This window comes from Sebastes fasciatus, chromosome 7, assembly GCF_043250625.1.
Source record: "Sebastes fasciatus isolate fSebFas1 chromosome 7, fSebFas1.pri, whole genome shotgun sequence".
NCBI lineage: Eukaryota > Metazoa > Chordata > Actinopteri > Perciformes > Sebastidae > Sebastes > Sebastes fasciatus.
In genome coordinates, this window is record NC_133801.1 from 22,506,211 (window position 1) to 22,532,549 (window position 26,339).

The 26,339-nt window shown below is 40.3% G+C and overlaps 4 protein-coding genes across 4 annotated transcripts; all 4 read left to right on the forward strand.

Annotated features, from left to right (window-relative positions):
• Positions 1-979: 979 nt before the first annotated feature.
• Positions 980-4,799, forward strand: LOC141771724 (extracellular calcium-sensing receptor-like). The gene is made up of 6 exons (XM_074642280.1): positions 980-1,083; positions 1,239-1,536; positions 1,696-2,490; positions 2,660-2,887; positions 3,071-3,194; positions 3,892-4,799. The coding sequence occupies exons 1-6, from the start codon at positions 995-997 to the stop codon at positions 4,797-4,799; spliced, it is 2,442 nt and encodes an 813-aa protein (XP_074498381.1). The 5' UTR covers positions 980-994.
• A 1,602-nt stretch (positions 4,800-6,401) lies between these two features.
• On the forward strand, positions 6,402-10,169 carry LOC141770779 (extracellular calcium-sensing receptor-like). The gene is made up of 6 exons (XM_074640625.1): positions 6,402-6,448; positions 6,604-6,901; positions 7,059-7,853; positions 8,025-8,252; positions 8,435-8,558; positions 9,257-10,169. The coding sequence occupies exons 1-6, from the start codon at positions 6,417-6,419 to the stop codon at positions 10,162-10,164; spliced, it is 2,385 nt and encodes a 794-aa protein (XP_074496726.1). The 5' UTR covers positions 6,402-6,416; the 3' UTR covers positions 10,165-10,169.
• Positions 10,170-11,970: 1,801 nt separating this feature from the next.
• LOC141770939 (extracellular calcium-sensing receptor-like) lies at positions 11,971-15,155 on the forward strand. Its single transcript, XM_074640791.1, has 6 exons — positions 11,971-12,134; positions 12,245-12,533; positions 12,726-13,538; positions 13,622-13,849; positions 13,963-14,089; positions 14,236-15,155. The coding sequence occupies exons 1-6, from the start codon at positions 11,971-11,973 to the stop codon at positions 15,153-15,155; spliced, it is 2,541 nt and encodes an 846-aa protein (XP_074496892.1).
• Positions 15,156-20,273: 5,118 nt separating this feature from the next.
• LOC141770940 (extracellular calcium-sensing receptor-like) lies at positions 20,274-23,542 on the forward strand. The gene is made up of 6 exons (XM_074640792.1): positions 20,274-20,473; positions 20,561-20,849; positions 21,041-21,844; positions 21,974-22,201; positions 22,413-22,536; positions 22,623-23,542. The coding sequence occupies exons 1-6, from the start codon at positions 20,274-20,276 to the stop codon at positions 23,534-23,536; spliced, it is 2,559 nt and encodes an 852-aa protein (XP_074496893.1). The 3' UTR covers positions 23,537-23,542.
• The last annotated feature ends 2,797 nt before the right edge of the window (positions 23,543-26,339 follow it).

Here is a 26,339-nt window from a genome sequence, read left to right on the forward strand (position 1 = left end):
CAAAACCGTCTTGGTTAGTCTTTCCAACAATCATCAACTTTGGTTCAGTCTGTCATCCACTTCTAAATCGACTCTGATGTGCATCTTCTTTTATATATTGTTTGAGCTACAGAAACCGGGGGAGCTCCTCGCTCGCTCACCCGGTAGTGGCATGGACGTAGACGGGCACCGGTCTGCAAGTAAAAAAACAAAACAAAAATGCAACTAGCATTACTCTAACATAGTTTTAAAATGTTTTTTTTTATATGTTGTCATGTATGAAAAGACCTAATATGAACACTGTTAGCAGACTACTTGATTTCTCTAGGCCTAAGCTAATTATTTAACCAGCGTATAGAAATGATTCTGTCACAAGCTTCTTGATCCATATACTGTAGATGCACTGAGATCTAACAGTACCAGAACAGAAGACTCCTGTATCACCATGCATCAATATATCATTGGAGACTCTGGCTTTGGCTATAAATGGCAACTTGAAAAAAGGCCTGTGATTTGGGGTTAGAGAATGTTCAAGATTTTATTTTTTGAGAAGTGGTTGAATAACAGCTTTTTTTAAATGAGCATGGACATGACCGGATATCAGTGAACTGGACCACACAAGGAACAGCAGAGTCCATAACATTTGCTGGTGGACGCTTTCATAAATGCCATTCTTGCTAAGGCCCAAAACCCTTTTTCTGTTTGGGCACCTCCCTCCTCTTCCCCCACCTTGTAACTCCACAGACAAAAAACATCACTGTTCTATTATTATTGTCCATGCTTCTCCAAAATGTATAAATACCAGTGCAAGCTTTGAATTTGCATTAAGGTACATGTGATGCCACCCAGTGGTTTAGCTCTCTCAGACGGTATGCCATCCACACAGAGGTGGCCAGAGCAGGGATGGGCACTCTTACAGCTGTTGCTGGTGGCATCTTTCTCTCAGGCTGAGGAGCCTGTGTGCAGGAAGAGAGGGGATCCTGAGAACCCCCAGCTATCTAAGGATGGGGACATTATGTTGGGTGGAATCTTCTCTTTACACAGCAGCTGGAAAAACAGACAAGATACCTACATGCACAAACCACTGCCACTTCAATGCGCCAGGTAAATTATACTGTATCTAATCTATATTGATGTATAATATCTAAGAGGAAGTCAAACTGAGTATTGAAATAAGAAATAGTCCCTGTATTAATTTGATGTTCTATTGTTTCTATTTCACGGACAAATGCCAACTATTTATAACTGTATGCATCCAGTTTGAATTTCAGAGGGTTCCAGTTTACCCAGGCGATGCTATTTGCCATAGACGAGATTAATAACAGCACAGACATACTGCCTGGCATATCTCTGGGCTATAAGATCTACGATACCTGTGGCTCCATTGCCAGAGGTGTGAGGATAGCACTGGCCTTGGCTAATGGTAATGAAGTGGCATCTGCACCCTCCGAGGCACCATGCACCAGACTTGCCCAAGTGCAGGCCATTATGGGAGAGACCTCTTCCTCTCCTTGCATGGCTATAGCTACTGTCATCGGACCTTTTCATATCCCAATGGTGGGTAAGATTGGTAAAAATGTAATCATTATATTATTTAATTCTTCCAGCTTGTCATAGCAAAATAGGTTTTAAATAATTGTAATCGGCTGTATGGATGTTTCATATTTCAGATGTTTATCTTGAGATATAGGCTAATTCTTTTTTTTTTTCTTTTAGATCAGCCACTTTGCTACTTGTGCTTGTCTCAGTGATAAAACTAAGTACCCATCCTTCCTCAGAACAATACCCAGTGACTACTACCAGAGCAGAGCCCTTGCCCAGTTGGTCAAGCACTTTGGTTGGACTTGGGTTGGAGCTATTAGAACAAATGATGATTACGGCAATAATGGCATGGCCACTTTCACAGAAGCCGCCCATCAGCTGGGTATCTGTCTGGAGTACTCTGTACCTTTCTTTAGAACAGATCCACCAGACAAAATACAAAAGATAATTGACATTATCAAGGCTTCCACTGCCAAGGTGATTGTTGCTTTTCTCTCCCACATGGATATGGATGTGTTACTACATGAGTTGTCTCACCACAACTTGACTGGGTACCAGTGGGTAGGCAGTGAGAGCTGGATCTTTGATTCCCAAATTGCAGCCATGGATAGGCATCACATTCTGGACGGTGCCATAGGCCTGTCCATCCCCAAAGCACATGTGAGTGGCATGAGAGAGTTCATGTTGGATGTGAAGCCGCTCAGTTCATCTAGTAATGAAATGTTCACAGAGTTTTGGGAGACATTGTTCAGCTGTAAATTCAACCAGTCAAAGTCTTCAGTGGGGAATCAGAGAAAATGTACTGGACATGAAGATCTGACTGGAGTGCAAAACAGCTTCACAGATATGTCACTCATGCCTATCTTTAACAATGTCTATAAAGGAGTGTATGCTGTGGCCCACGCACTTCATAGCATTCTGAGCTGTAACAAAACATGTGACAACAAGGTGCAGCTAGATCCATTTACGGTGAGTTGAAAACCAATAACCTTAAATTAGATTTTTTTTTAAGTCAGATTAACAAGGAAAATTGTTGACATTTTGTTAAATAAATTATGTCAGTCTCTCTATCGTGATGTTGAATAGCCCGACAAAATGTTTGTCAAATAATGATCTACATTGATGCATATCTTCTTAGATTTTACAGCACATACAAAATATTCAGTTCAAAACAAAGGAAGGAGACGAGGTCTACTTTAATGAGAATGGAGATCCAGCAGCAAAGTATGAAATTATAAACTGGCAGCCAACAGACAATGGAATTGTGGACTTTGTCACAGTTGGTCTTCATGATGCATCTTTACCTGCAGACAAACAGCTGAATCTGCAAAATAAGTCTTTCAATTGGGCACAGAACTCAAAACAGGTAAGATGCAATGTGATCACTGTAAATGTTAATTACACTCCATTTGTTATAATTGTATACACTACTGTATCATAATAATGTTTGATTTTGATGCATACAATTTATAATAGAGGCTTGCAAAGACAACGCCTTGTCAAAGTGAATGCCCATAATTTTTTTCTCATAGTTGTTTTGTTCATGCAGGTGCCTTTGTCAGTTTGCAGTGAGAAGTGTCCGCCAGGAACTCACAAGGTTCTCCAGAAAGGAAAGTCTGTCTGCTGCTATGACTGTTTAAGATGTGCAGAAGGAGAAATAAGCAACATTACAGGTGTAGTAATATTATATTGGTAAAACGATATTTAAAAAAAGGTCATCAGAGGATCAGTTCACTCACAATACAAAAAAGGCCTACAGTATTTTCCCACCTCCTCCTAGTGGTATCTGAGTATGCAGATAATTTTGGTCTCATGTGACATCTCTCTCTCTGAAACTGCAACAAATGCATTTAGAATGGATAGAATTGTATTCGTGCAGCAGCATTGAAAAATTTACATTTGAAAATATATATAACCACTTAAATGTCCTCACTAACAGCAAAGCAATGTAAACATTTTCTCTTTGTATTTCTTAATATTTTTATTTTATTTTCTTGTTAAATGGACCCCACAGTATATTGTTTTTTTTTCAATATAGGCTTGTACAAATATTAATCCATGTATTTATTCTAGATATATACCATAGTCCTATAGAGACTCAAAATGTGCTCCACCAAACGGTCGGGCAGAAGATTAAAGAGATCATTTTAGTTATTAAAAAATGAAGCAAGACAAACAAAAAATGTTTGAATAATACCTCTTTATACTGTATCTTATAAAATCCCGATCTTTCATCTCGATAAAATGCAACTGCCATAAGGCTCTCAATTTATTATCTGGTACTCATGTAGTGTGTATGCATAGAAAAGATGAAACATACAGACAAAACAAAAGACAAATGACAACACTTGCTTTAATATTATTTCTCAGATTCTATCACCTGTGTGCGATGCCACCCTGAGTTCTGGTCAAATGAGAGAAGAGATGCCTGTGTGAAGAAAGAGGCAGAGTTTCTATCATATGAAGAGATCATGGGAGCGCTGCTCACTGCAGCGTCCTTATTTGGAACATGCCTCACAGCTGTTGTGGCATTCATTTTCTTCAGATTCAGGAAAACACCAATTGTCAGGGCCAACAACTCTGAGCTGAGCTTCCTGCTGCTCTTCTCCTTGACTCTGTGTTTTCTGTGCTCTCTGACCTTCATCGGCCGGCCCTCTGAGTGGTCCTGCATGCTGCGACACACAGCGTTCGGCATCACCTTTGTCCTCTGCATCTCTTGTGTTCTGGGGAAAACTATAGCGGTTTTAATGGCCTTTAGGTCCACACTTCCAGGTAGTAATATGATGAAATGGTTTGGCCCGGCACAACAAAAACTCAGTGTCCTGGGTTTCACTCTCATACAAGTGATCATATGTATCCTCTGGTTAACAATTTCTCCTCCTTTTCCATTTAAGAATTTTAAGGAATTCAAGGACAAAATCATCTTAGAGTGTGCTCTGGGCTCAGCTGTAGGCTTCTGGGCTGTACTTGGGTACATAGGACTTCTGGCCATGTTATGTTTCATTCTTGCTTTTCTAGCCCGGAAACTGCCTGATAATTTCAATGAAGCCAAATTTATCACCTTCAGCATGTTGATATTCTGCGCAGTCTGGATCACTTTCATCCCAGCGTATGTCAGCTCTCCTGGGAAGTTCAGTGTTGCTGTGGAGATATTTGCTATTCTGGCCTCCAGTTTTGGACTGCTCATTTGTATTTTTATTCCAAAATGTTATATTATTTTACTGAAACCTGAGAAGAATACAAAAAAGAATATGATGGGAAAGGGGGCACTGAAATAATTCTGTGAAAGGCATTCTAGTGCCATATAACTTCTACATAATAATTTGTTAATTAGATAATCAAACTGTCAATTAGACTATACGATGTAATACAATATATTTATGTGCATGTGTTGCATACTCCCTCCCCCGTTCCATTTGATTTATTTCACAACAAATGGTTGCCAATTTGTTGCACAAACTTCATATTTTATGGTCGTGTCTAGAAGGTAACCCGCAAATTGCGAAATCTGATCTGAAATCGGCAAAATCTCTCGCAGGACATGCTGCCAGACGACCTATACTAACCATAACTATTCAAGGCCAATGCCAAACCTTAACTATTCGAGATCAGTGCCTAATCTTAACCATCTCGCGGAAGTTTCCCAACTCGTGGGTTACCTTCTAGACACTGAGTGGAATGACTCAGACAAACAGTCATGTCACGTGATAAATCTTTAATGGTTGAGTAAATGTAGCTATAGGCCTATACGTCGGTGGTGCACACACCTCCTCCCCCTCCCCCGTGGCTGTAGTTCAGCTCGGCGATCAGCGCTTCCGGACTTGACACAAACAAAATAAAACTCACCAAAACCATCTTGGTTAGTCTTTCCAACAATCATCAACTTTGGTTCAGTCTGTCATCCACTTCTAAATTGCCTCTGATATGCATGTTCTTTTATACATTGTTTGAGCTACAGAAACCGTGGGAGCTCTTCGCTTGCTCACCCGGTAGCGGCATGGACAGAGACGAGCACCGGACTGCAAGTAAAAAAACAGAACAAAAATGCAACTAACAATAGTCTAACATAATTTTAAAATGTTTTTTCATATGTTGTCATGTATGAAAAGACACAAAATGAACACTGTTAGCGTCCTACTTGATTACTCTAGGCCTAAGCTAATTATTTAACCAGGGTATAGAAATTATTTTGTCCCAAGCTTCTTGATCCATATACTGTAGATACACTGAGATCCAACAGTACCAGAACAGAAGACTCCTGTATCACCATGCATCAAGATATCATTAGAGACTCTGGCTTTGGCTATGAATGGCAACTTGGAAATAGGCCTGTGATTTGGGGGTAGAGAAGGTTCAAGATTTTATTTTTTGAGAAGTGGTTGAATAACAGCTTTTTTTAAATGAGCAGGGACATGACCAGATATCAGTGAACTGGACCACACAAGGACCAACACAGCCAATAACATTTGCTAGTGGACGCTTTCATACATGCCATTCTTGCTAAGGCCCAAAACCCTTTTTCTGTTTGGGCACCTCCCTCCTCTTGCCCCACCATGTAACTCCACAGACATAAAACATCACTGTTCTATTATTATTGTCCATGCTTCTCCAAAATGTATAAATACCAGTGCAAGCTTTGAATTTACATTAAGCTACATGTGATGCCGCCCAGTGGTTTAGCTCTCTCAGACGGTATGCCATCCACACAGAGGTGGCCAGAGCAGGGATGGGCACTCTTACAGCTGTTGCTGGTGGCATCTTTCTCTCAGGCTGAGGTGCCTGTGTGCAGGCAGAGAGGGGATCCTGAGAACCCCCAGCTATCTAAGGATGGGGACATTATGTTGGGTGGAATCTTCTCTTTACACAGCAGCTGGAAAAACAGACAAGATACCTACATGCACAAACCACTGCCACTGCAATGCACCAGGTAAATGATACTGTATCTAATCTATATTGATGTATAATATCTAAGAGGCAGTCAAACTGAGTATTGAAATAAGAAATAGTCCCTGTATTAATTTGATGTTCTATTGTTTCTATTTCACGGACAAATGCCAACTATTTATAACTGTATGCATCCAGTTTGAATTTCAGAGGGTTCCAGTTTACCCAGGCGATGCTCTTTGCCATAGAGGAGATTAATAACAGCACAGACATACTGCCTGGCATCTCTCTGGGCTATAAGATCTACGATGCCTGTAGCTCCATTGCCAGAGGTGTGAGGGTTGCACTGGCCTTGGCTAATGGTAATGAAGTGGCATCTGCACCCTCCGAGGCACCATGTACCAGACTTGCCCAAGTGCAGGCCATTATGGGAGAGACCTCTTCCTCTCCTTGCATGGCTATAGCTACTGTCATCGGACCTTTTCATATCCCAATGGTGGGTAAGATTGGTAAAATTTGATTATTATATTATTTAATTCTTCCAGCTTGTCATAGCAAAATAGGTTTTAAATAATTGTTTTTGGCTGTATGGATGTTTTATATTTCAGATGTTTATCTTGAGATATAGGCTCATTCATTTTTTTTTCTTTTAGATCAGCCACTTTGCTACTTGTGCTTGTCTCAGTGATAAAACTAAGTACCCATCCTTCCTCAGAACAATACCCAGTGACTACTACCAGAGCAGAGCCCTTGCCCAGTTGGTCAAGCACTTTGGTTGGACTTGGGTTGGAGCTATTAGAACAAATGATGATTATGGCAATAATGGCATGGCCACTTTCACAGAAGCCGCCCATCAGCTGGGTATCTGTCTGGAGTACTCTGTACCTTTCTTTAGAACAGATCCACCAGACAAAATACTTCAGATAATTGACATTATCAAGGCTTCTACTGCCAAGGTGATTGTCGCTTTCCTCTCCCACAAGGATATGGATGTGTTACTACATGAGTTGTCTCACCACAACTTGACTGGGTACCAGTGGGTAGGCAGTGAGAGCTGGATCTTTGATCCTCAAATTGCAGCCATGGATAGGCATCACATTTTGGATGGTGCCATAGGTCTGTCCATCCCCAAAGCACATGTCAGTGGCATGAGAGAGTTCATGTTGGATGTGAAGCCACTCAGTTCATCTAGTAATGAAATGTTCACAGAATTTTGGGAGACATTGTTCAGCTGTAAATTCAACCAGTCGAAGTCTTCAGAAGGGAATCAGAGAAAATGTACTGGACATGAAGATCTGACTGGAGTGCAAAACAGCTTCACAGATATGTCTCTCATGCCTATCTTTAACAATGTCTATAAAGGAGTGTATGCTGTGGCCCACGCGCTTCATAACATTATGAGCTGTAACGAAACATGTGACAACAAGGTGCAGCTAGATCCATTTACGGTGAGTTGAAAACCAACAACCTTAAATTAGATTTTTTTTTTTAAGTCAGATTAACAGGGACAATTGTTGACATTTTGTTAAATAAATTATGGCAGTCTCTCTATTGTGATGTTGAATAGCCCAACAAAATGTTTGTCAAATAATGATCTACATTGATGCATATCTTATTAGATTTTACAGCACATACAAAAGATTCAGTTCAAAACAAAGGAAGGAGACGAGGTCTACTTTAATGTGCATGGAGACCCAGCAGCAAAGTATGAAATTATAAACTGGCAGCCAACAGAAAATGGCATTGTGGACTTTGTCACAGTTGGTCTTCATGATGCATTTTTACCTGCAGACAAACAGCTGAATCTGCAAAATAAGTCTTTCAATTGGGCACAGAACTCAAAACAGGTAAGATGCAATGTGATCACTGTAAATGTTAATTACAGTCTATTGTTATAATTGTATACACTACTGTATGATAATAATGTTTGATTTTGATGCATAAAATTTATAATAGAGGCTTGCAAAGACAACGCCTTGTCAAAGTGAATGCTCATACATTTTTTCTCATAGTCGTTTTGTTCATGCAGGTGCCTTTGTCAGTTTGCAGTGAGAAGTGTCCTCCAGGAACTCGCAAGGTTCTCCAGAAAGGAAAGTCTGTCTGCTGCTATGACTGTTTAAGATGTGCAGAAGGAGAAATAAGCAACATTACAGGTGTAGTAATATTATATTGGTAAAACGTTATTTAAAAAAGGGTCATCAGAGGATCAGTTCACTCACAATACAAAAAAAAGGCCTACAGTATTTTCTCACCTCCTCCTAGTGGTATCTGAGTATGCAGATAATTTTGGTCTCATGTGACATCTTTCTCTCTGAAACTGCAACGAATGCACTTAGAGTGGATGGAATTGTATTTGTGCAACAGCATTGAAAATGTACATTTGAAAATATATATAACCCTTTAATGTCCTCACTAACACTAAAACAATGGAAACATTTTCTCTTTGTATTTCTTAATGTTTTTATTTTATTTTCTTGTTAAATGGACCCCACAGTATATTGTTTTTTTTTCAATATAGGCTTCTACTAATATTATTCCATGTATTTATTCTTGATATTTACCATAGGCCTATAGAGACTCAAAATGTGCTCCAACAAACGGTCGGGCAGAAGATTAAAGAGATAATGTTTAGCTATTAAGAAATGAAACAAGACAAACAAAAAATTTATGAATAATACCTTTTTATACTGTATCTTATGAAATCCCGATCCTTCATCTCAATAAAATGCAACTGCCATAAGGCTCTCAATTTATTATCTGGTACTCATGTAGTGTGTTTGCATAGAAAAGATGAAACATACAGACAAAACAAAAGACAAATGACAACACTTGCTTTAATATCATTTCTCAGATTCTATCACCTGTGTGCGATGCCACCCTGAGTTCTGGTCAAATGAGAGAAGAGATGCCTGTGTGAAGAAAGAGGCCAAGTTTCTATCATATGAAGAGATCATGGGAGCGCTGCTCACTGCAGCGTCCTTATTTGGAACATGGGTCACTGCTGTTGTGGCATTCATTTTCTTCAGATTCAGGAAAACTCCAATTGTCAGGGCCAACAACTCGGAGCTGAGCTTCCTGCTGCTCTTCTCCTTGACTCTGTGTTTTCTGTGCTCTCTGACCTTCATCGGCCGGCCCTCTCAGTGGTCCTGCATGCTGCGACACACAGCGTTCGGCATCACCTTTGTCCTTTGCATCTCTTGTGTTCTGGGGAAAACTATAGTGGTGTTAATGGCCTTTAGGTCCACATTTCCAGGTAGTAATATGATGAAATGGTTTGGGCCTGCACAGCAAAAACTCAGTGTCCTGGGTTTCACTCTCATACAAGTGATCATATGTATCCTCTGGTTAACAATTTCTCCTCCTTTTCCATTTAAGAATTTTAAGGAATTCAAGGACAAAATCATCTTAGAGTGTGCTCTGGGCTCAGCTGTAGGCTTCTGGGCTGTACTTGGGTACATAGGACTTCTGGCCATGTTATGTTTCATTCTTGCTTTTCTGGCCCGGAAACTGCCTGATAATTTCAATGAAGCCAAATTCATCACCTTCAGCATGTTGATATTCTGCGCAGTCTGGATCACTTTCATCCCAGCGTATGTCAGCTCTCCTGGGAAGTTCAGTGTTGCTGTGGAGATATTTGCTATTCTGGCCTCCAGTTTTGGACTGCTCATTTGTATTTTTATTCCAAAATGTTATATTATTCTACTGAAACCTGAGAAGAATACAAAAAAGAATATGATGGGGAAGGGGGCACCAAAATAATTCTGTGAGAGGCATTCTAGTGCCATATAACTTCTACATAAGCATGTGTTAATTAGATAATCAAACTGTCTACTACAATAATTACTACAATGTAATACACTATATATAGATGCATATGTTGCATACTCCCTCCCCCGTTCCATTGCATTCACTTCACAACATATGGTTGCCAGTTCGTTGCACAAACTTCATATCTTATGGTCGTGTCTAGAAAGTAACCCGCAAATTGTGAAATCTGATCTGAAATTTGCAAAAAGTCTCACAAGACTTGCTGCCAGACGATCTATCCTAACCCTAACTATTCAAGGTCAATGCCAAACCTTAACTATTTGAGATCAGTGCCTAACCTCAACCATCTCACGGAAGTTTCTCAACTTGTGGGTTACCTTCTAGACACGACCATATTTTATGGTTGAGTGAATGACTCCGACAAGCAGTCATGTCACGTGATAAATCTTTCATGGTTGAGTCATTTTACAACATGTAGCTATAGGCCTACATTGGTGGCGCACACAACTCCTCCCCCCACAGAAACAAAATAAAACCCATCTTGGTTAGTCTTTCCAACAATCATCAACTTTGGTTCAGTCTGTCATCCACTTCTAAAACACCTCTGATGTGCATCTTCTTTTATACATTGTTTGAGCTACAGAAACCGGGGGAGCTCCTCGCTCACTCACCCGTTAGTGGCATGGACGGAGACGGGCACCGGTCTGCAAGTAGTTAACATTAGTCTAACATAGTTTTAAAATGTTTTTTCATAAGTTGTCATGTGTGAAAAAACCCAAAATGAACACTGTTGGCAGACTACTTGATTACTCTAGGCCTAAGCTAATTATTTAACCAGCGTATAGAAATGATTCTGTCCCAAGCTTCTTGATCCATATAAGCGGTTGCTGTATAACATTAGTTAACTGGACACAACCGTCACTAATGCTAAGATCTTAATGTAGCTCTTCAGGTATTGAAGCTATTATTTTTCTCATTTTGACAATCTAATTGGTGACAACACATTAGTTAAGATTGTACGGACTATGGCTGTTGGCTGTTGGTAGTTGTTGTTGGTTTTGTTTAAATATGCCAAATTGTAATTCTATAGGTTATTGTTGTTCAGATGATGAAGCTAAGACAGCTTATATGTGCTAACGTCAGTTGTCACTTGTTGCCACAGTAAATATTCACTTATTCTGCAGCCTGATGGAGACACCAGTGTCAAACTCAGCCATTAACCTGTTTAACTTACAATTTACAATTTACTTGCAACAGAGATACCACGTGAGACCAACGTTGTTATACTATTGGCTTATAAGCCTTGTTAGAAGTGGGAACCGAACATCAAATATCTTCCGCAGATATATGCATACATTAATTTTGAACCCATCAAAAAATTCAAAATGATTAATTCATTGTCATAATATTTATTTTGAGGAAAAGTTGACTTTTCTAAAAGCTCTGTGGATGTATTATTTTTTGAAAATGATTAATCTATATAAAAACATGTAATCAACAAAACCTTTATGTGCAAATAAATATAAAAGCCTAATACCTTACTTATTTTACAACATTTAATATCGTTTTTAAAATTGTAAGCAAAGAATAAATCAACATTTTCACAGACAAAAACATCTTTGGCTGAACTTGTTTGGTTTCCTCTGGTCTCCTGAGGCATGAGTTCAACCATGACAACTTCCCCCTTGTTGTTGAAGGTGTATAAAGCCCTGCCGTGGGCCGCAGAGCCGACTGGCTCGGCCTGGAGAGCAGAGCAGAGCTATGCCATTGTCGAGGCTGCTCCTCTTGGTTCTGCTAATGGGGAAGGGAGCCTCTGTGTGCCGACTGCAAGGCTCAGCACAACCACCTGAACTGGCCCAAGATGGCGACCTTGTTATCGGGGGCATATTTTCATTTCGCACAGGGCAGGATTATGTAATTAACACTTTTCAGACATTTCCAGAAGTACGGAAATGCAAAAAGTATGTACTGTATTGTTAGGCCTGTTTTAAATGGTGTATGTGTATCTTGTATTGCATATGAGACATTAACACAAAGGTATATTATTTCATTCTCTCTTTCATCACCCCAGCTTCAATTTCAGAGAATTCAAATTTGCTCAAGCAGTGATATTTGCCATAAATGAGATCAACAAAAATCCTGATTTGCTCCATAATGTTAAACTTGGCTACAAGATATATGATAACTGTGGAACTATGGACATACTTAGAGCTGCACTGGCACTGGTGAGCGGACTGAAGGGGGAAGTCAGTGACGACAACTGCATTAAAACTGAGTCAGTGCAAGCTATCTTGGGACATTCAGGATCGAGACCAACTATTGCATTTGCACAAGTTGTCGGAAGGTTTCATATACCTGTGGTAAGTTAAGGTCATCATAGTTAGTGTGAAGTGTTATTTAACTTTGTGTCAAGTGTGCTGTTGGAAATGTCTACCGTTTATTGCGATGTTCTGCACAATTTTATTCTAAATGGTCATTATGCAAGAATGTTATGTCATTATGCATTTTGCTCTGTCACTGTCAGTAAGATATTTGCAAATTTTTTTCTGCAGATCAGCCATTTTGCCACCTGTGCCTGTCTGAGCAACAGGAAAGAGTATCCCACTTTTTTCAGAACTATTCCCAGTGACTACTACCAGAGCAGAGCACTGGCAAAGCTGGTCAAGCACTTTGGTTGGACATGGATTGGGGCTTTAGCTGTGAATAACGAATATGGCCTCAATGGCATAGCCGCATTCATCCAAGCTGCACAAGAATATGGAGTGTGCATTGAGTACTCTGAAGCATTTTCATCATCAGATCCAGCTGATAGCCTGCAGAGAGTAATAGAGATCATTAAGCTTGCCACTTCCAAAGTGATCATGGCTTTTATGTCTCACAGAGAAATTAAGTTGCTGGCAAAAGAGTTGTACAAACAGAACATTACAGGACTGCAGTGGGTTGGCAGTGACGCCTGGATCACGGATCACTCTCTGACTAACAGCGAAGGACACAGCATCCTGGTGGGCTCGCTAGGCTTCACTGTCAGCAAAGCTGAGATCCCGGGGCTGGAGGAGCACCTGAGGCAGCTCCACCCCTCACAGTTTCCTGACAGTCAGTTTGTCAGAGATTTCTGGGAAGATGTGTTCCACTGCGCTCTGAACGACACTGCAAATACACAAAGAAAGCCATGCAGCGGCTCTGAGAGCCTGCAGAATGTCGAATCACCGTTCACTGATGTTTCTGAGCTGAGATTCACCAATAATGTGTACAAGTCAGTTTACGCAGTGGTCCATGCTCTCGACAACCTGATGAAATGTGAGGAGGGTAAAGGGCCTTTTTCAAATGGGAGCTGTGCTGATACCAAACATATTCAACCACAGCAGGTGAGGAACCGTCAGTTAAAGTGTGACAGAGTGATAACAATATGAATCTGTCATTTAATCTCTGTATAATTTCTTCACTATAGGTCTTGCAATATCTCAACACTGTGAATTTCACAACTGAGGAAGGGGAGAGAGTTTATTTTGACAGTAATGGAGACTCACCGGCAAGATATGAACTTGTTAATATACAAATGACAAACAAAGGAACCATGGAAGGAGTGACAGTCGGCATTTATGATGCTTCTCTTCCGGAGATTCATCAGTTTATCATGAATAACATTTCAGTTGTCAGGGGAAATGGGCTAACCAAGGTAAAGCAGACACTGACGTTTGGACGTCTTAACTGTTCATTGATTACTGAAAATTGTAAAAACCTTGATATGGATGTTGAGTTTTACATTTTTTGATGTGTTTATGTGTGTAGGAGGTTCCTGTGTCAGTCTGCAGTGAGAGCTGTCTCCCAGGAACCCGTAAGGTCCTCCAGAAAGGGAAGCCAATATGCTGTTATAATTGCATACCCTGTCCAGCAGGCGAGATCAGTAATTTAACAGGTAATTAAACATTGTACCAGTATTTAATTTGAAATGCAATCAAATATATTACACTTAATGACATAAGGGGGAGAACAAAGTTTGACCTTTGAAAGCATAACATCAATATTACTCCACATTTCTCTGTATTCTTGTTTATTTTGCAGATTCAATACACTGTATGAAATGCCCATCCGAGTACTGGTCCAACGAGCAGAGGGATGCTTGCACCCACAAAGCAATAGAATTTTTAGCATATGATGAAATCCTGGGGACACTGTTAGCCTTATTTTCTCTGCTGGGAGTTTGTCTAACTATGCTCACAACGCTCATCTTCTATGGCCACAAAGAAACCCCCGTAGTACGAGCCAACAACTCTGAGCTGAGCTTCCTGCTGCTCTTCTCCTTGACTCTGTGTTTCCTGTGCTCTCTGACCTTCATCGGCCGGCCCTCTGAGTGGTCCTGCCTGCTGCGGCACACAGCGTTCGGCATCACCTTTGTCCTCTGTATCTCGTGTGTTCTAGGAAAAACTATAGTGGTGTTAATGGCCTTCAGGGCCACACTTCCAGGTAGTAATATGATGAAATGGTTTGGGCCTGCACAGCAGAGGCTCAGTGTCCTGGCTTTCACTCTCATACAGGTTTTAATTTGCATACTTTGGCTGACAATAAACCCTCCTTTTCCTTTCAATAATATGTTACTCCATAAGGACAGAATCATCTTAGAGTGTAGTCTTGGCTCAGCAGTAGGGTTCTGGGCCGTGTTAGGATATATTGGACTCCTAGCTATATTATGTTTTATACTCGCTTTTTTGGCTCGAAAGTTGCCTGATCATTTCAATGAAGCCAAATTCATCACCTTCAGCATGCTGATATTCTGTGCAGTCTGGATCACCTTCATCCCAGCTTATGTCAGCTCTCCTGGGAAGTTCACTGTGGCTGTGGAGATATTTGCTATTCTGGCCTCCAGTTATGGACTTCTTTTCTGCATTTTTCTGCCAAAATGTTACATAATTTTGTTCAGGCCCGAGCAGAACACTAAGAAACACATAATGGGAAAGACATCTAATCATGATATACGTTATTAACCATTTCCCAAATCAGTTGTAATGTGTTTTTTTTCTCTTTTACAACCATAATGTAATCTGCCAGTCAAAGAGGGTTGCACAGATACGTAGTGAGAATTCTGGCTTTGGACAACTTAACTGGTTTTGGCCACCAGACTTTGCAAGTAAAATGAGTCAATAGGGTCTCAGGCCCATGTGGGGTTAGCAATGGTGTCAGACAAGGGGGAATGGATGTGACAGATGGAGTGAAGACGTCTCTGTTCAGAGCATATTGTACACCACTCTATACTGCACACTTGTGGTCAAACAACAGAAAAGCATGCTTACAGAGGCTTCAAGTAAATTATAATGATGCTATGAGAATATTACTGAACAGGTCTCAATGGTGTAGAGCAAGTGAAATGTTTGTGGTTGCAGGAGTCGATACACTACAAACTGCTTTAACTATTGTAAAATTGTATTTGCTGTCTTGGGCTTATCAAACATAAGGTTGTAAACATAACATTGTCTCTTTATAGGACACAGATTTATGTTCTTTTTAAACCACAAGTTTTTTATTGTGCTTTTTTTAATGTAATTTATTCTTTGTAATGTATATTCTTTTATCTGGACCCTGAGCTTATAATAAAGTTTTGAATGATTAATCTAGCTTCTACATCCATTTGCAAACCCAAAGTGAAGGAGAAGAAAACTATTTTGTTGACTCCAAAGGGGCTGCATCAAGCCCACATTATCTTTGTAATATCTATATCCAAACTTCATTCATGATACCAGAGTTTCCCTGTTAATTAATATTTGATAGATATGAAAAAAAGATGACATTTATCATGTAAATGGTATACATAATGCACACATCAAGAGGTTATATTCTTAATATCCATCACTTCTGGACAAATACAATGAACTTCATGTGCAAAGACATTAAACACAGGATAAGTGAGCTGCATGCTAACCACTTTTTAATCTTGACTACAGTTTAAAGGGATAGTTTGGGTGTTTTGAAGTGGGCTTGTATGAGGTGCTTATCTATAGTTAGTGGTCGGTTAGTTTGTTGGTGCTATTGTGTGACTTTAGTGAATCAGAACTAACCAAAGTCACACAATAACATAAACAAACTAACTGATTGAGGCAGCGGTAGACCAGCAACTCCTGTGTTCTGTGAGGTAAAATGACTATTTTTTTTTCAATGGAGTCTGGTTGCTTTGCCGAGAGCATAGATAACGGCTTAAGTTCCCCGTTGGAAACATAGACTGCATAGCTGTCTCACAGCAAGGTAAACTGTCAAAAATATTCTAAATATAGCGTCATAATACACTGACTATGAATAAGTACCTCATACAACCCCACTTCAAAAAGTCTGAACTATCCGTTTAAGTACAAGGTGTTCAAGCTACACAGTTAAGTATGTGGGCTGTAATCTAAAGCTTTTCTTACTCTCCCTTAAATCATTTCTAATTCTCCCTTTTGTAGTTAGATGTAATCAGATTTCAGGATAGGTTCACATTTTTCCAAGTAGGCCTACTCACATGCCCATATGTACATGTACAACGTGTTATTTCCTCAAGGTATTGTTTTCACCGGCGTTGGTTTGTTTGTCTGTCTGTCCGTTTGTTTGCAGGATTACTCCAAAAGTTCACGGTGGATTTTAATTCCATTTTTTGGAGTGGTGGAGTGTGGCACAATGAACAATCCATTAGATTGTGGTGGCAATCTAGATTATGATCCGGATTCAGGATTTTTTTTAAGAATTTCAATCAGCCTGAGCATTAAGGCCACAGGGTATAACACATGCGCAGTGTAACTGATGACTTGTTGATGGCGCATGACCACGCCTACTTCCTCCTTCTTAGAGAAAGGAGATACGTGTGTGGATGTGTGGCGATACTCCGAGGCGCGGGTGCTGCTGGCCGTCCGCGGTGAGAAAGAAAAAAATGGTAGACGACGGGATGACAGACAACGTAGTGTAACGTTATACAGACATAACAAGGCTGCTGAATGAGAGAGGCATCCGCCGATACGTTACACAGAATAAGCCGACCACCTCACGGTACCGCCAGCTGTGAGCTGTGATCTGTTTTTAAAGTCACGCACCTTGGCGGAGGATTGCGCTCTCCGAGTGCCTTTCTAGTTAGTCCCTGTAATCATTCCTCCAGTCTATACTGAAGATATAACAACCAAAATTGTTAAAATATTACTAATAGTGGTATATGGTGGCCATTTTTTTCACATCTTGGGTTCTGCTTGTCAGACTAAATCAAAGTTGCCCCTGTTCATACTCAGCATCCATGACTGTACTTCTTTTCAGCTTTGCTTACAGTTTCTCAAATATCTAAACAAATCAATAAAAGTTAAAAAGCAACAAAAGTGGATAAAGGGGATGTGAAGAGAGTAAATTAAAACAGTATTTGCCTTCACAGTGGTACTCAAGTTCAAATAAACAATGATGCAATACAGCAGAAACAAAGGTCACATGTGTACATACACAAAAACAACAAAGAAGAACAACTGTGGAAGATAAATTAGTCCCCATCTGTTGTAAGCATGACTTTATTACCCAGCGGCTTGACTCCAGTGGGAAAACTCCAGCAGGGCCCCAAAACACGCACACTAGAGATTATACACAGATTGCTTCATCCTTTTACACAACAACAGCAACAACAGGTGTCATATTGCTTCAAGCAGAAAAATAGGCTCTATGTTAATTAACATCCTTGTCACAACATGCAAATGCTACATTGTAAATCAATTAAAGGTTTGTTTTGATCTTTCTCTTCCTTCCTTGTTTATTGTTTTTTTCCTTTTAGCTCTGAGTTCAGGTCTGCTGTGCCCTGCCAGTGTTTGCCTGATCAGCAAACTAAAATAAATGTTGCATTTAAACTTTTTGGTACCATATAATAAATGTACATATCACTATTGATCATATTTTGGATTACTTTCTCTTTAGTTAGAGAGCCATGAAGGCCCTAAATCTCCTGTCTAAAGTCCCTCAATATGTGTCATCATCCAGCTACTGTCCGTAAGCACTTAGCTCCAAACATTATGCAATGTTATGATTTATCATTCACATTTATTGGGTTATTTAATTGCATTCATTTAATTTCATTCACACAGAAACACTGACTACTTCTACAGTATTTTTAAACTGCATTTTTGACCTCAAGAAATCCACAGGTTTTTTTTTCCCCATAAACTGTATATGAATTGGACGTAGTCACCGTGATATCATCCATTGGTTTGTGGACAACATAGGTGCCGGAATGGGGGGGGGGTCAAGACTTTTTGTCCCCCACTTTCAGTTGATATGGTAATAAAGTGGTAATGTCTAAACCAGGTATTACAGTCATGTTGGCAATAATACCTAAGCCTATGGGGTCTAACATTTTGGACCTTTATTCAATCAGCCACTGAATAGCCTAATTCAAATTAAATCAAAGTGATCTGACATCTAGCCTGCCACAGTCTAGGTAGGTCCACCACAGTTTCTTAATGAACAGAAAATATGTTTACACTTCTCAACAGGTGGGGTCCGTGCAGTCTTCCGGGGGGATTCAACTCATTGGGTCAGGTATGGCCGCTTGGTGTGGGAAGATCTCCTCATCGGATCTCTCCCCGGCGTTGGCTGGCCCTCACCGAGGGTATTTCTTCCAGTGTGCCGAACGCGGCTCTAGGTTTGCTTGGAAAGGCCTGGGGTGAAAGTGGGGGGAAAAGATCCGTCTGAGTTTTACAGCTCCCCTCGCCCTGTCAACCAGGGTGGACTGTCCTCAGTGTGTCAGGGGCGTGCGGCGATGTCGGCAACCAACCCAACCCGTCTTGGAACATGGGCCCTGTCTAGTTTACCATGCTTTGTGACTTTTTGCTGTTTCATCACCGTTCATATCTATACAACCAATGCATTTATGATTATATTGTTTATAGATAACAAAATTGTTTACAAGAGCACAACATTTTTCATATATATATAGCCTCTTAATGTTTCTCTCAAAGTGCACCTCATTGGTGCATTTAACTTTATACAAATGTATATACATTTTGTACAAAATTTTCTTCTGGGGGAGCATGCCCCTGAACCCCTCACTCCTGAGGGTCTGAGGTATACCCACCACAGTATGGCCATCGCCATCTTGTTTTTTTGGAACCAGAAGTGACACGAGAGGATGGAGCTAAATACATCGGAATGCTAAGTAAGACATTTTTAGACAATCAACATGTCACAATTAACTTTCATGAACTGAAAACACACTGTGAAAGGGTTAAAGTTCTAAGACAAAAACCCAGACAACTCCCAGACCGGACAACGTTGTGGTAGCAACCTGTCAATCACAAGGTAGCCACACCATAAAGCATACCCTGTTTATCATCTATTTGACTCTAAATGGGACCATCATTTACTAAATGAACATCATGCTGCATTGAAGAAGACTTGACACTAGCGATTGAGACCATAAACTAAGTAGGGTCTTTTCTCATAGACAATATAATCTGACTCCTTTTTGTAACCACAGGAGTCGCCCCCTGCTGGCTATTAGAAAGAATGCAAATTTAAGGCACTTCAGCATTGGCTTAACTTTTCAGAACTGGAAAACGTGAGCGATACAAATTGTATAATAAAGATATACTGTGTCAGTTATGAAACACTCATAGAGAGCATACCTGCAAATGATTTCACATTCTACTAAATATCATTTCAATATTCGAAAATGGGGAAAAAAACAAAAAACATTTGCATCTGGGTTGGCATCAAAATTCAACAACTTAAAGACAATTTTCAGTTCCAGTGGTTTCTGGTTCCAGTTATCTTAGTGTCTGGCAAAGTTGAGATATCCTGCTAAGTAACAAACAGACAAACAAATACAGAAAATGTGACTTCCTTGTCAATGGAAAAAAAAATAGGATAGAAGATATGGATTTCAGCTCAATAAATTAGCTACCAATACCATTTTTTCCCCTAATGCATACTCTTCTATTGCCATACACCACACACACCTTTTCTTCAGCCCCTGGGGGCAGCTCCTCATTTGCTTTACACCCTAAAGCCGCAGGTCCATGCATATGAGCATGGACATGCACTAAGGCCTATCGGCAGGGTATAAAGTCTGACACGGGGGCAGAGTTATAAAGGCCAGTCTGCAGAACGAAGCAATGCCACTGCTGAAGCTGGTCCTCCTGGTTCTTCTGATCAGGAGGGGGGCGCCTGTGTGCCAGCTGCAGGGGAGGACACAACCACCAGAGCTGACCAAGGCTGGAGACTTCGTCTTAGGTGGCATTTTCACCTTTCGCACCAGTTACAGAGGAAGTGTGCCCACCTTCCAAACCTTACCCGATCCCCCAATGTGCCTGCAGTGAGTATGTGTTCTGGGATTTTGTTATATCATGTGCTTTCTTGTTCAATGCAATCAAATCATTTAAAGAAATGCCTTTTTTTCTAGCATCAATGTCAGAGAATTCAAATTTGCCCAGACCATGATCTTTTCGATTCAGGAAATAAATCAAAATCCTGCTATTCTTCCCAACCACACACTGGGCTACAAGATATACAATTCCTGTGGAATGACAAACATAATAAAGTCTGCTCTAGATTTAGCCAGCGGACAAAGGGAGATCATAGATGAGAGGAACTGTACAAAGGCTGACACTGCACAGGCTGTACTAGGCCACTCTGGCTCTGCACCCACGGTGGGATTTGCTCGGATTATAGGAAGGTTCCAGATACCAGTGGTAAATGTTTTTATTTTATTCAGTGTGTTCATAAATCATTGTCATTTGGGTTGAAGTTATCTTGGATGTGTCTGGATTTCAAAGAGCTTCTTGATGTCTAATAATATAGATCCTTTCTTATTTTGTAATGACATTTTAGATAATTAAAATGTAATGAACGCATCTGTTCTGTCTAAATTTCTTTTGCACAGCTCAGCCACTTTGCAACCTGTGCATGTCTCAGCAACAGAGACGAGTTCCCATCCTTCTTCCGAACTATTCCCAGTGACCTCCATCAGAGCAGAGCCCTGGCAAAGCTTGTTAAGCACTTCGGCTGGACCTGGGTGGGGGCAATAAGCAACAAAAACGACTATGGCATCAACGGGATCGCCGCATTTATACAAGCTGCAGAAAAAGAGGGGGTTTGCATAGAGTATTACCGGGCATTTGAGCAAACCGGTCCTCTTCAGGAGCTATCAAAAGTGGTTGAAGCTGTGAAGCACTCAACCTCTAAAGTCATCGTGGCCTTCATGTCCCACAGAGAGGTTAAAGTGCTGGCGAGTGAGTTGTACAAACAGAACGTTACAGGACTGCAGTGGGTTGGCAGCGATGCCTGGATCACGGATCACTCTCTGACTGACAGCGAGGGACACAGCATCCTGGTGGGCTCGCTAGGCTTCGTTGTCAGCCGAGCTAAGATCCCGGGGCTGGAGGAGCACCTGAGGCGGCTCCGCCCTTCACAGTTTCCCGACAGTCGGTTTGTCAGAGATTTCTGGGAAGACATGTTTGACTGCGTTCTGAATGACACACAAAGGAAGCCGTGCAGCGGCTCTGAGAGCCTGCAGAATGTCCAATCATATTTTACAGATGTTTCTGAGCTGAGATTCACTAATAATGTCTACAAGTCAGTTTACGCAGTGGCTCATGCTCTCCACAGCCTGGTCACATGTGAGGAGGGGAGGGGGCCCTTCTACAGCGGGAGCTGTGCTGACACTAAACACATTCAACCATGGCAGGTGAGGAAGAAAAAAAAAGGGTTACTGAACTTTTGAAATCATTGTTTTGCTTATAAACCTCATATGCAATTTGAAACATACAGAAAAAGAGCCTGCTGTATTTAATTAAGTCCCTCTTCTTCTCTACAGGTGCTACATTACTTACAGAACATCAACTTCACAACCAGTCAGGGGGAAAGAGTGACTTTTGACTCCGATGGAGATCCACCAGCAAGATATGAACTCATAAATTTACAACACGTGACCTCAGGGATCATGCGTGTCGCCACAGTTGGGGTTTTTGATGCCACTCTGCCCCATGACCATCAATTTATAATGAACGACATGAAGATAGTGTGGGGAGAAGGAAGTCACACGGTACATATTCATATTGTTTTGTTCTCACATTTCTGGGTTGTTAGTCACAATGCAATACTGCATAATATTCCATAATTGAATACATAGAATAAAGTCTAGCAAAACTGGTTTATAACCTAATTTTTCTGAATAAAAAAATGACATGTGATCACCAAAAACAAAGAACAGTGAACACACTGTAGGTCAACTCCTCCACATATTCATGCACCAGGTGCCTGTGTCAGTGTGCAGTGAGAGCTGCCCCCCAGGGAAACGCAAAGTCCTTCAGAAAAGAAAACCTGTTTGCTGTTATGACTGCATACCGTGTGCAGAAGGAGAAATCAGCAATATAACAGGTTTGATTTAAAAAAGCAGAACTTTTACATGTGAAATACCGACTGGCTTATGAACTAATCAATGATTTTGTCTCTTTCAAAAACAGACTCTATGGATTGCGTGAAATGTCCCATTGATTATTGGCCGAATACCAGAGGAGACACATGCATCTTGAAGGAAATTGAATTTTTGTCGTATGCAGAGATCATGGGGATCATTTTAACATTATTTTGTCTGATGGGGGCGATTTTGACATCTATGATAGCACAAGTGTTCTTTCAATTCCGGGAAACTCCTATCGTCAGGGCCAACAACTCTGAGCTGAGCTTCCTGCTGCTCTTCTCCTTGACTCTGTGTTTCCTGTGCTCTCTGACCTTCATCGGCCGGCCCTCTGAGTGGTCCTGCATGCTGCGACACACAGCGTTCGGGATCACCTTCGTCCTCTGCATCTCTTGTGTTTTGGGGAAAACTATAGTGGTGTTAATGGCCTTTAAAGCCACACTTCCAGGTAGTAATGTGATGAAATGGTTCGGGCCTTTACAGCAGAGGCTCAGCGTCCTGGCTTTCACTCTCATACAGATTTTGATTTGCATACTGTGGCTTACAATCAACCCTCCTTTTCCCTTCAAAAATGTGAAACACTATAAAGAGAAGATTATACTGGAGTGTGCCTTGGGATCATCTCTAGGGTTCTGGGCTGTGTTAGGATATATTGGGCTCCTAGCTGTGTTGTGTTTTGTACTCGCTTTTTTGGCTCGAGAGTTACCTGATAATTTCAATGAAGCTAAATTCATCACCTTCAGCATGCTGATATTCTGTGCAGTCTGGATCACATTTATCCCAGCGTATGTCAGCTCTCCCGGGAAGTTCACTGTGGCTGTGGAGATATTTGCTATTCTGGCCTCCAGTTATGGACTTCTTTTCTGCATTTTTATCCCCAAATGTTATGTTATTTTACTGAGGCCAGAACAAAATACCAAAAAGCATATAATGGGCAAAACAAAAGATATTCAATGTTAATCTTACATTGTTGTGACTCCTTTCTTTTTAACTTTCCTTATTTTGTTTTGATAATTAATTACTCGTGTGCATATGTGTATACCATTCTTTCTGAAATACTACTTTTCTAATATTTAAGATGTTGTGAGTAATAGAGTTTGTAATAATTAATCTTTCAACAATAAACTATCTTAATTTTAATTGCATAATTATTTGAGTAACCCCACTCACTAACATTTCTTATTTCTATTTCAAACCAGTGCACATGTATGTTCTTACATGTATATTTTGAAGATCCTGAACAGAGCTTTCTGCATGTGTGTTTCTCCACCCACACCAAGGTTATGATAGTTTTGAATTTTCAATTAGTTTTTATTTAATTTAAGTTTTGACTTTTCGATTTCAGAATGTTGTGCTATGTTTTATTTTAGTTTCAGTTTTTCAAAAAAACTTTTTTAATATATTTAGGGCCACGTATAATGCCTCAAAGCCAAGTCAAGACTTGACTATGATGTCTCAAAAGTATGTAGATACATATACATAAAAAATACATGGTTGGATAACTCTGTGTGTGTGGCATGCATGTATTGTATATCCAGCACTTAAAGGTCCAGTGTGTAGGATCTGACGGTATCTAGCAGTGAGTTGAGGAGATTGCAACCAACTGAAGTCCCATGTGCCAAGCCTGTTGGAAAGCTACGGTGGCTGACACGAATGGCTCTCTCTAGAGCCAATTGTTGTGAGAGTAGCGTAGGTCATTTGGAGCAGGGCCAGTGTGTAGAGTGTGTGTGTACGTGGGAAGTGAGTGGTGAAGAAAGAGACAGAGAGTAGGAGCGAGTAACGATATCAACTCCGGCCTAAGCAGGAAAAGTTAACAGAGTTTGGTTTGTTCATTCTGGGCTACTGTAGAGACATGGCGGTGCAACATGGCAGACTCCGTGGAGAGGACCCGCGCCCTATATAGCTATAAACGGCTCATTCTATGGTGACGAAAACACAACGATTTTTATTATCAGGTGATTATACACTAAAGAAAACATACTTATTAATATTGTATTCCATTTCTGCCAATAAATCCCCTGAATTGTTATGCACTGGTTCTTTAAGCTTGTGATATAATAAGCAAGCATTTGGAATGATGACATTAATGTTTAATTGTATTATTTACACCTGCGCTTTTCCTAGTGTGACCTGTCATAATGTCATTCATGAAAAAGCCCCATAAGTATTGTGGAGGGCTGTACTACAGGGTGTGGAGAGAACTAGCAACAAACATTGGATGATGGCATAAGCAGATTTTTCTTTTAGAATTCATCAATTATTTACTGCTTGTGTGTGTTAATGAGACATTAGCCCTGACCTCTACAGACAGCTAGCTATCTTCTCAGTTATGTAGTAAACTAAACAAAGTAGAATCTGCACACAGTTCAGTCCACTATAGCCTACTTCTTCATATAGAGGTAATTCCTCAGCCAAAAACACAAACCAACAGTGCAGTCCTTTTCATACATGTGATCACTTTACCAGATAGTTAACCCATCAAATTGAGTTACTAAATTATTATAAATTGTGACATATATGCTTGGTAATTAATGTATTTTTAACATACTAAGTGACTTGCATGATGTGTTTGAAATGTATTCAGTGTTTATGCACACTTAACAGGCATACACATGCATTCACTTTTTAGTGCTGGCTTACAGAATCAGCTGTAAAAACTTATAGGCCTTAACCAAGTCGGTCTCAGTAAACACTCTAAACATCGTTAGGTTAGGAAATAGGGCCCATGTGTATTCTTGTCAGATTTATTTCTTCATGCCTGACATCCTTCAGGTCTTACGCAAAAAAAACGGTATTTGCATGTACTTCTGAGAATGGACCACTAAGTTGCCTCCTATCTGACAGGAAGCTATATAAAACACATCTCTACAAGAATCCCGACTGTGCCAAAGGCGAGGCTCTGAGATGACAACAGTCGCATTTGTCTCCTTAACACTGTTCACTTGGATGGTGTCATCCAGCACATGGCTCAGACTGGACCAGTGTACTGAGCTCAGTCAGTATGGGCACGATGAAGAGACAAAATCCTGCAGCTCAAATGCATCGTATAAAAACGCTGTTAATCATGACAAAACAAAACTGACACTGACATGTGAGAGGTGAGTAAATTGTTGCAAAATTGCAGTGTTTTCTGTTATCTCCATTTCCTCCATTTAAGTATCTTGCTCATTAACTTGCTTTTTTTGTTTCATCAAGGACCTGCATGGATACCCCATTGTGGTTTCCCACAGATTCATCAGCAATTAAGCTTGTAATTTAATGATTTCCTCAGCGGGGAACCAGCCTGAATTATTGGGGCCTAAACACCATACTGAGAGACCCCTCAAAAGACAATTAGAGGATCTCTAGAGGAGCTTTTATGAGCCAATTACAATTTGAAGTCACTTTACTGTAATTATATACAAAATAACCAACTCAGTTGGGCTATTATGCTTTCCATTTTGCACTGTTAGATTTGAAAAAGATTGTTTTTGCTTTTTAAATGCCTGTTTAGCTTATGTCTGGCTACAAATAGTGAACAGTTGGGTGATTAATGCAATGTATGACTGTAGTTAAGGGCTGTCTTATTCTATTTTAGCTTGTTTTTATTTATATTCTCTTGGTCTTAAAGTGGTTTACAGATCATGTATAATTTAACTATTGTAATTATTATTAGTATTCAGTGGGTTTTGATTTCCATCTTATTTTATGCTCTTCTATTCTTATTTGTATCCGTTTTATCTTTTATATGTGCTTCTTGATGCTTTTAATGTTTTATGTTTTA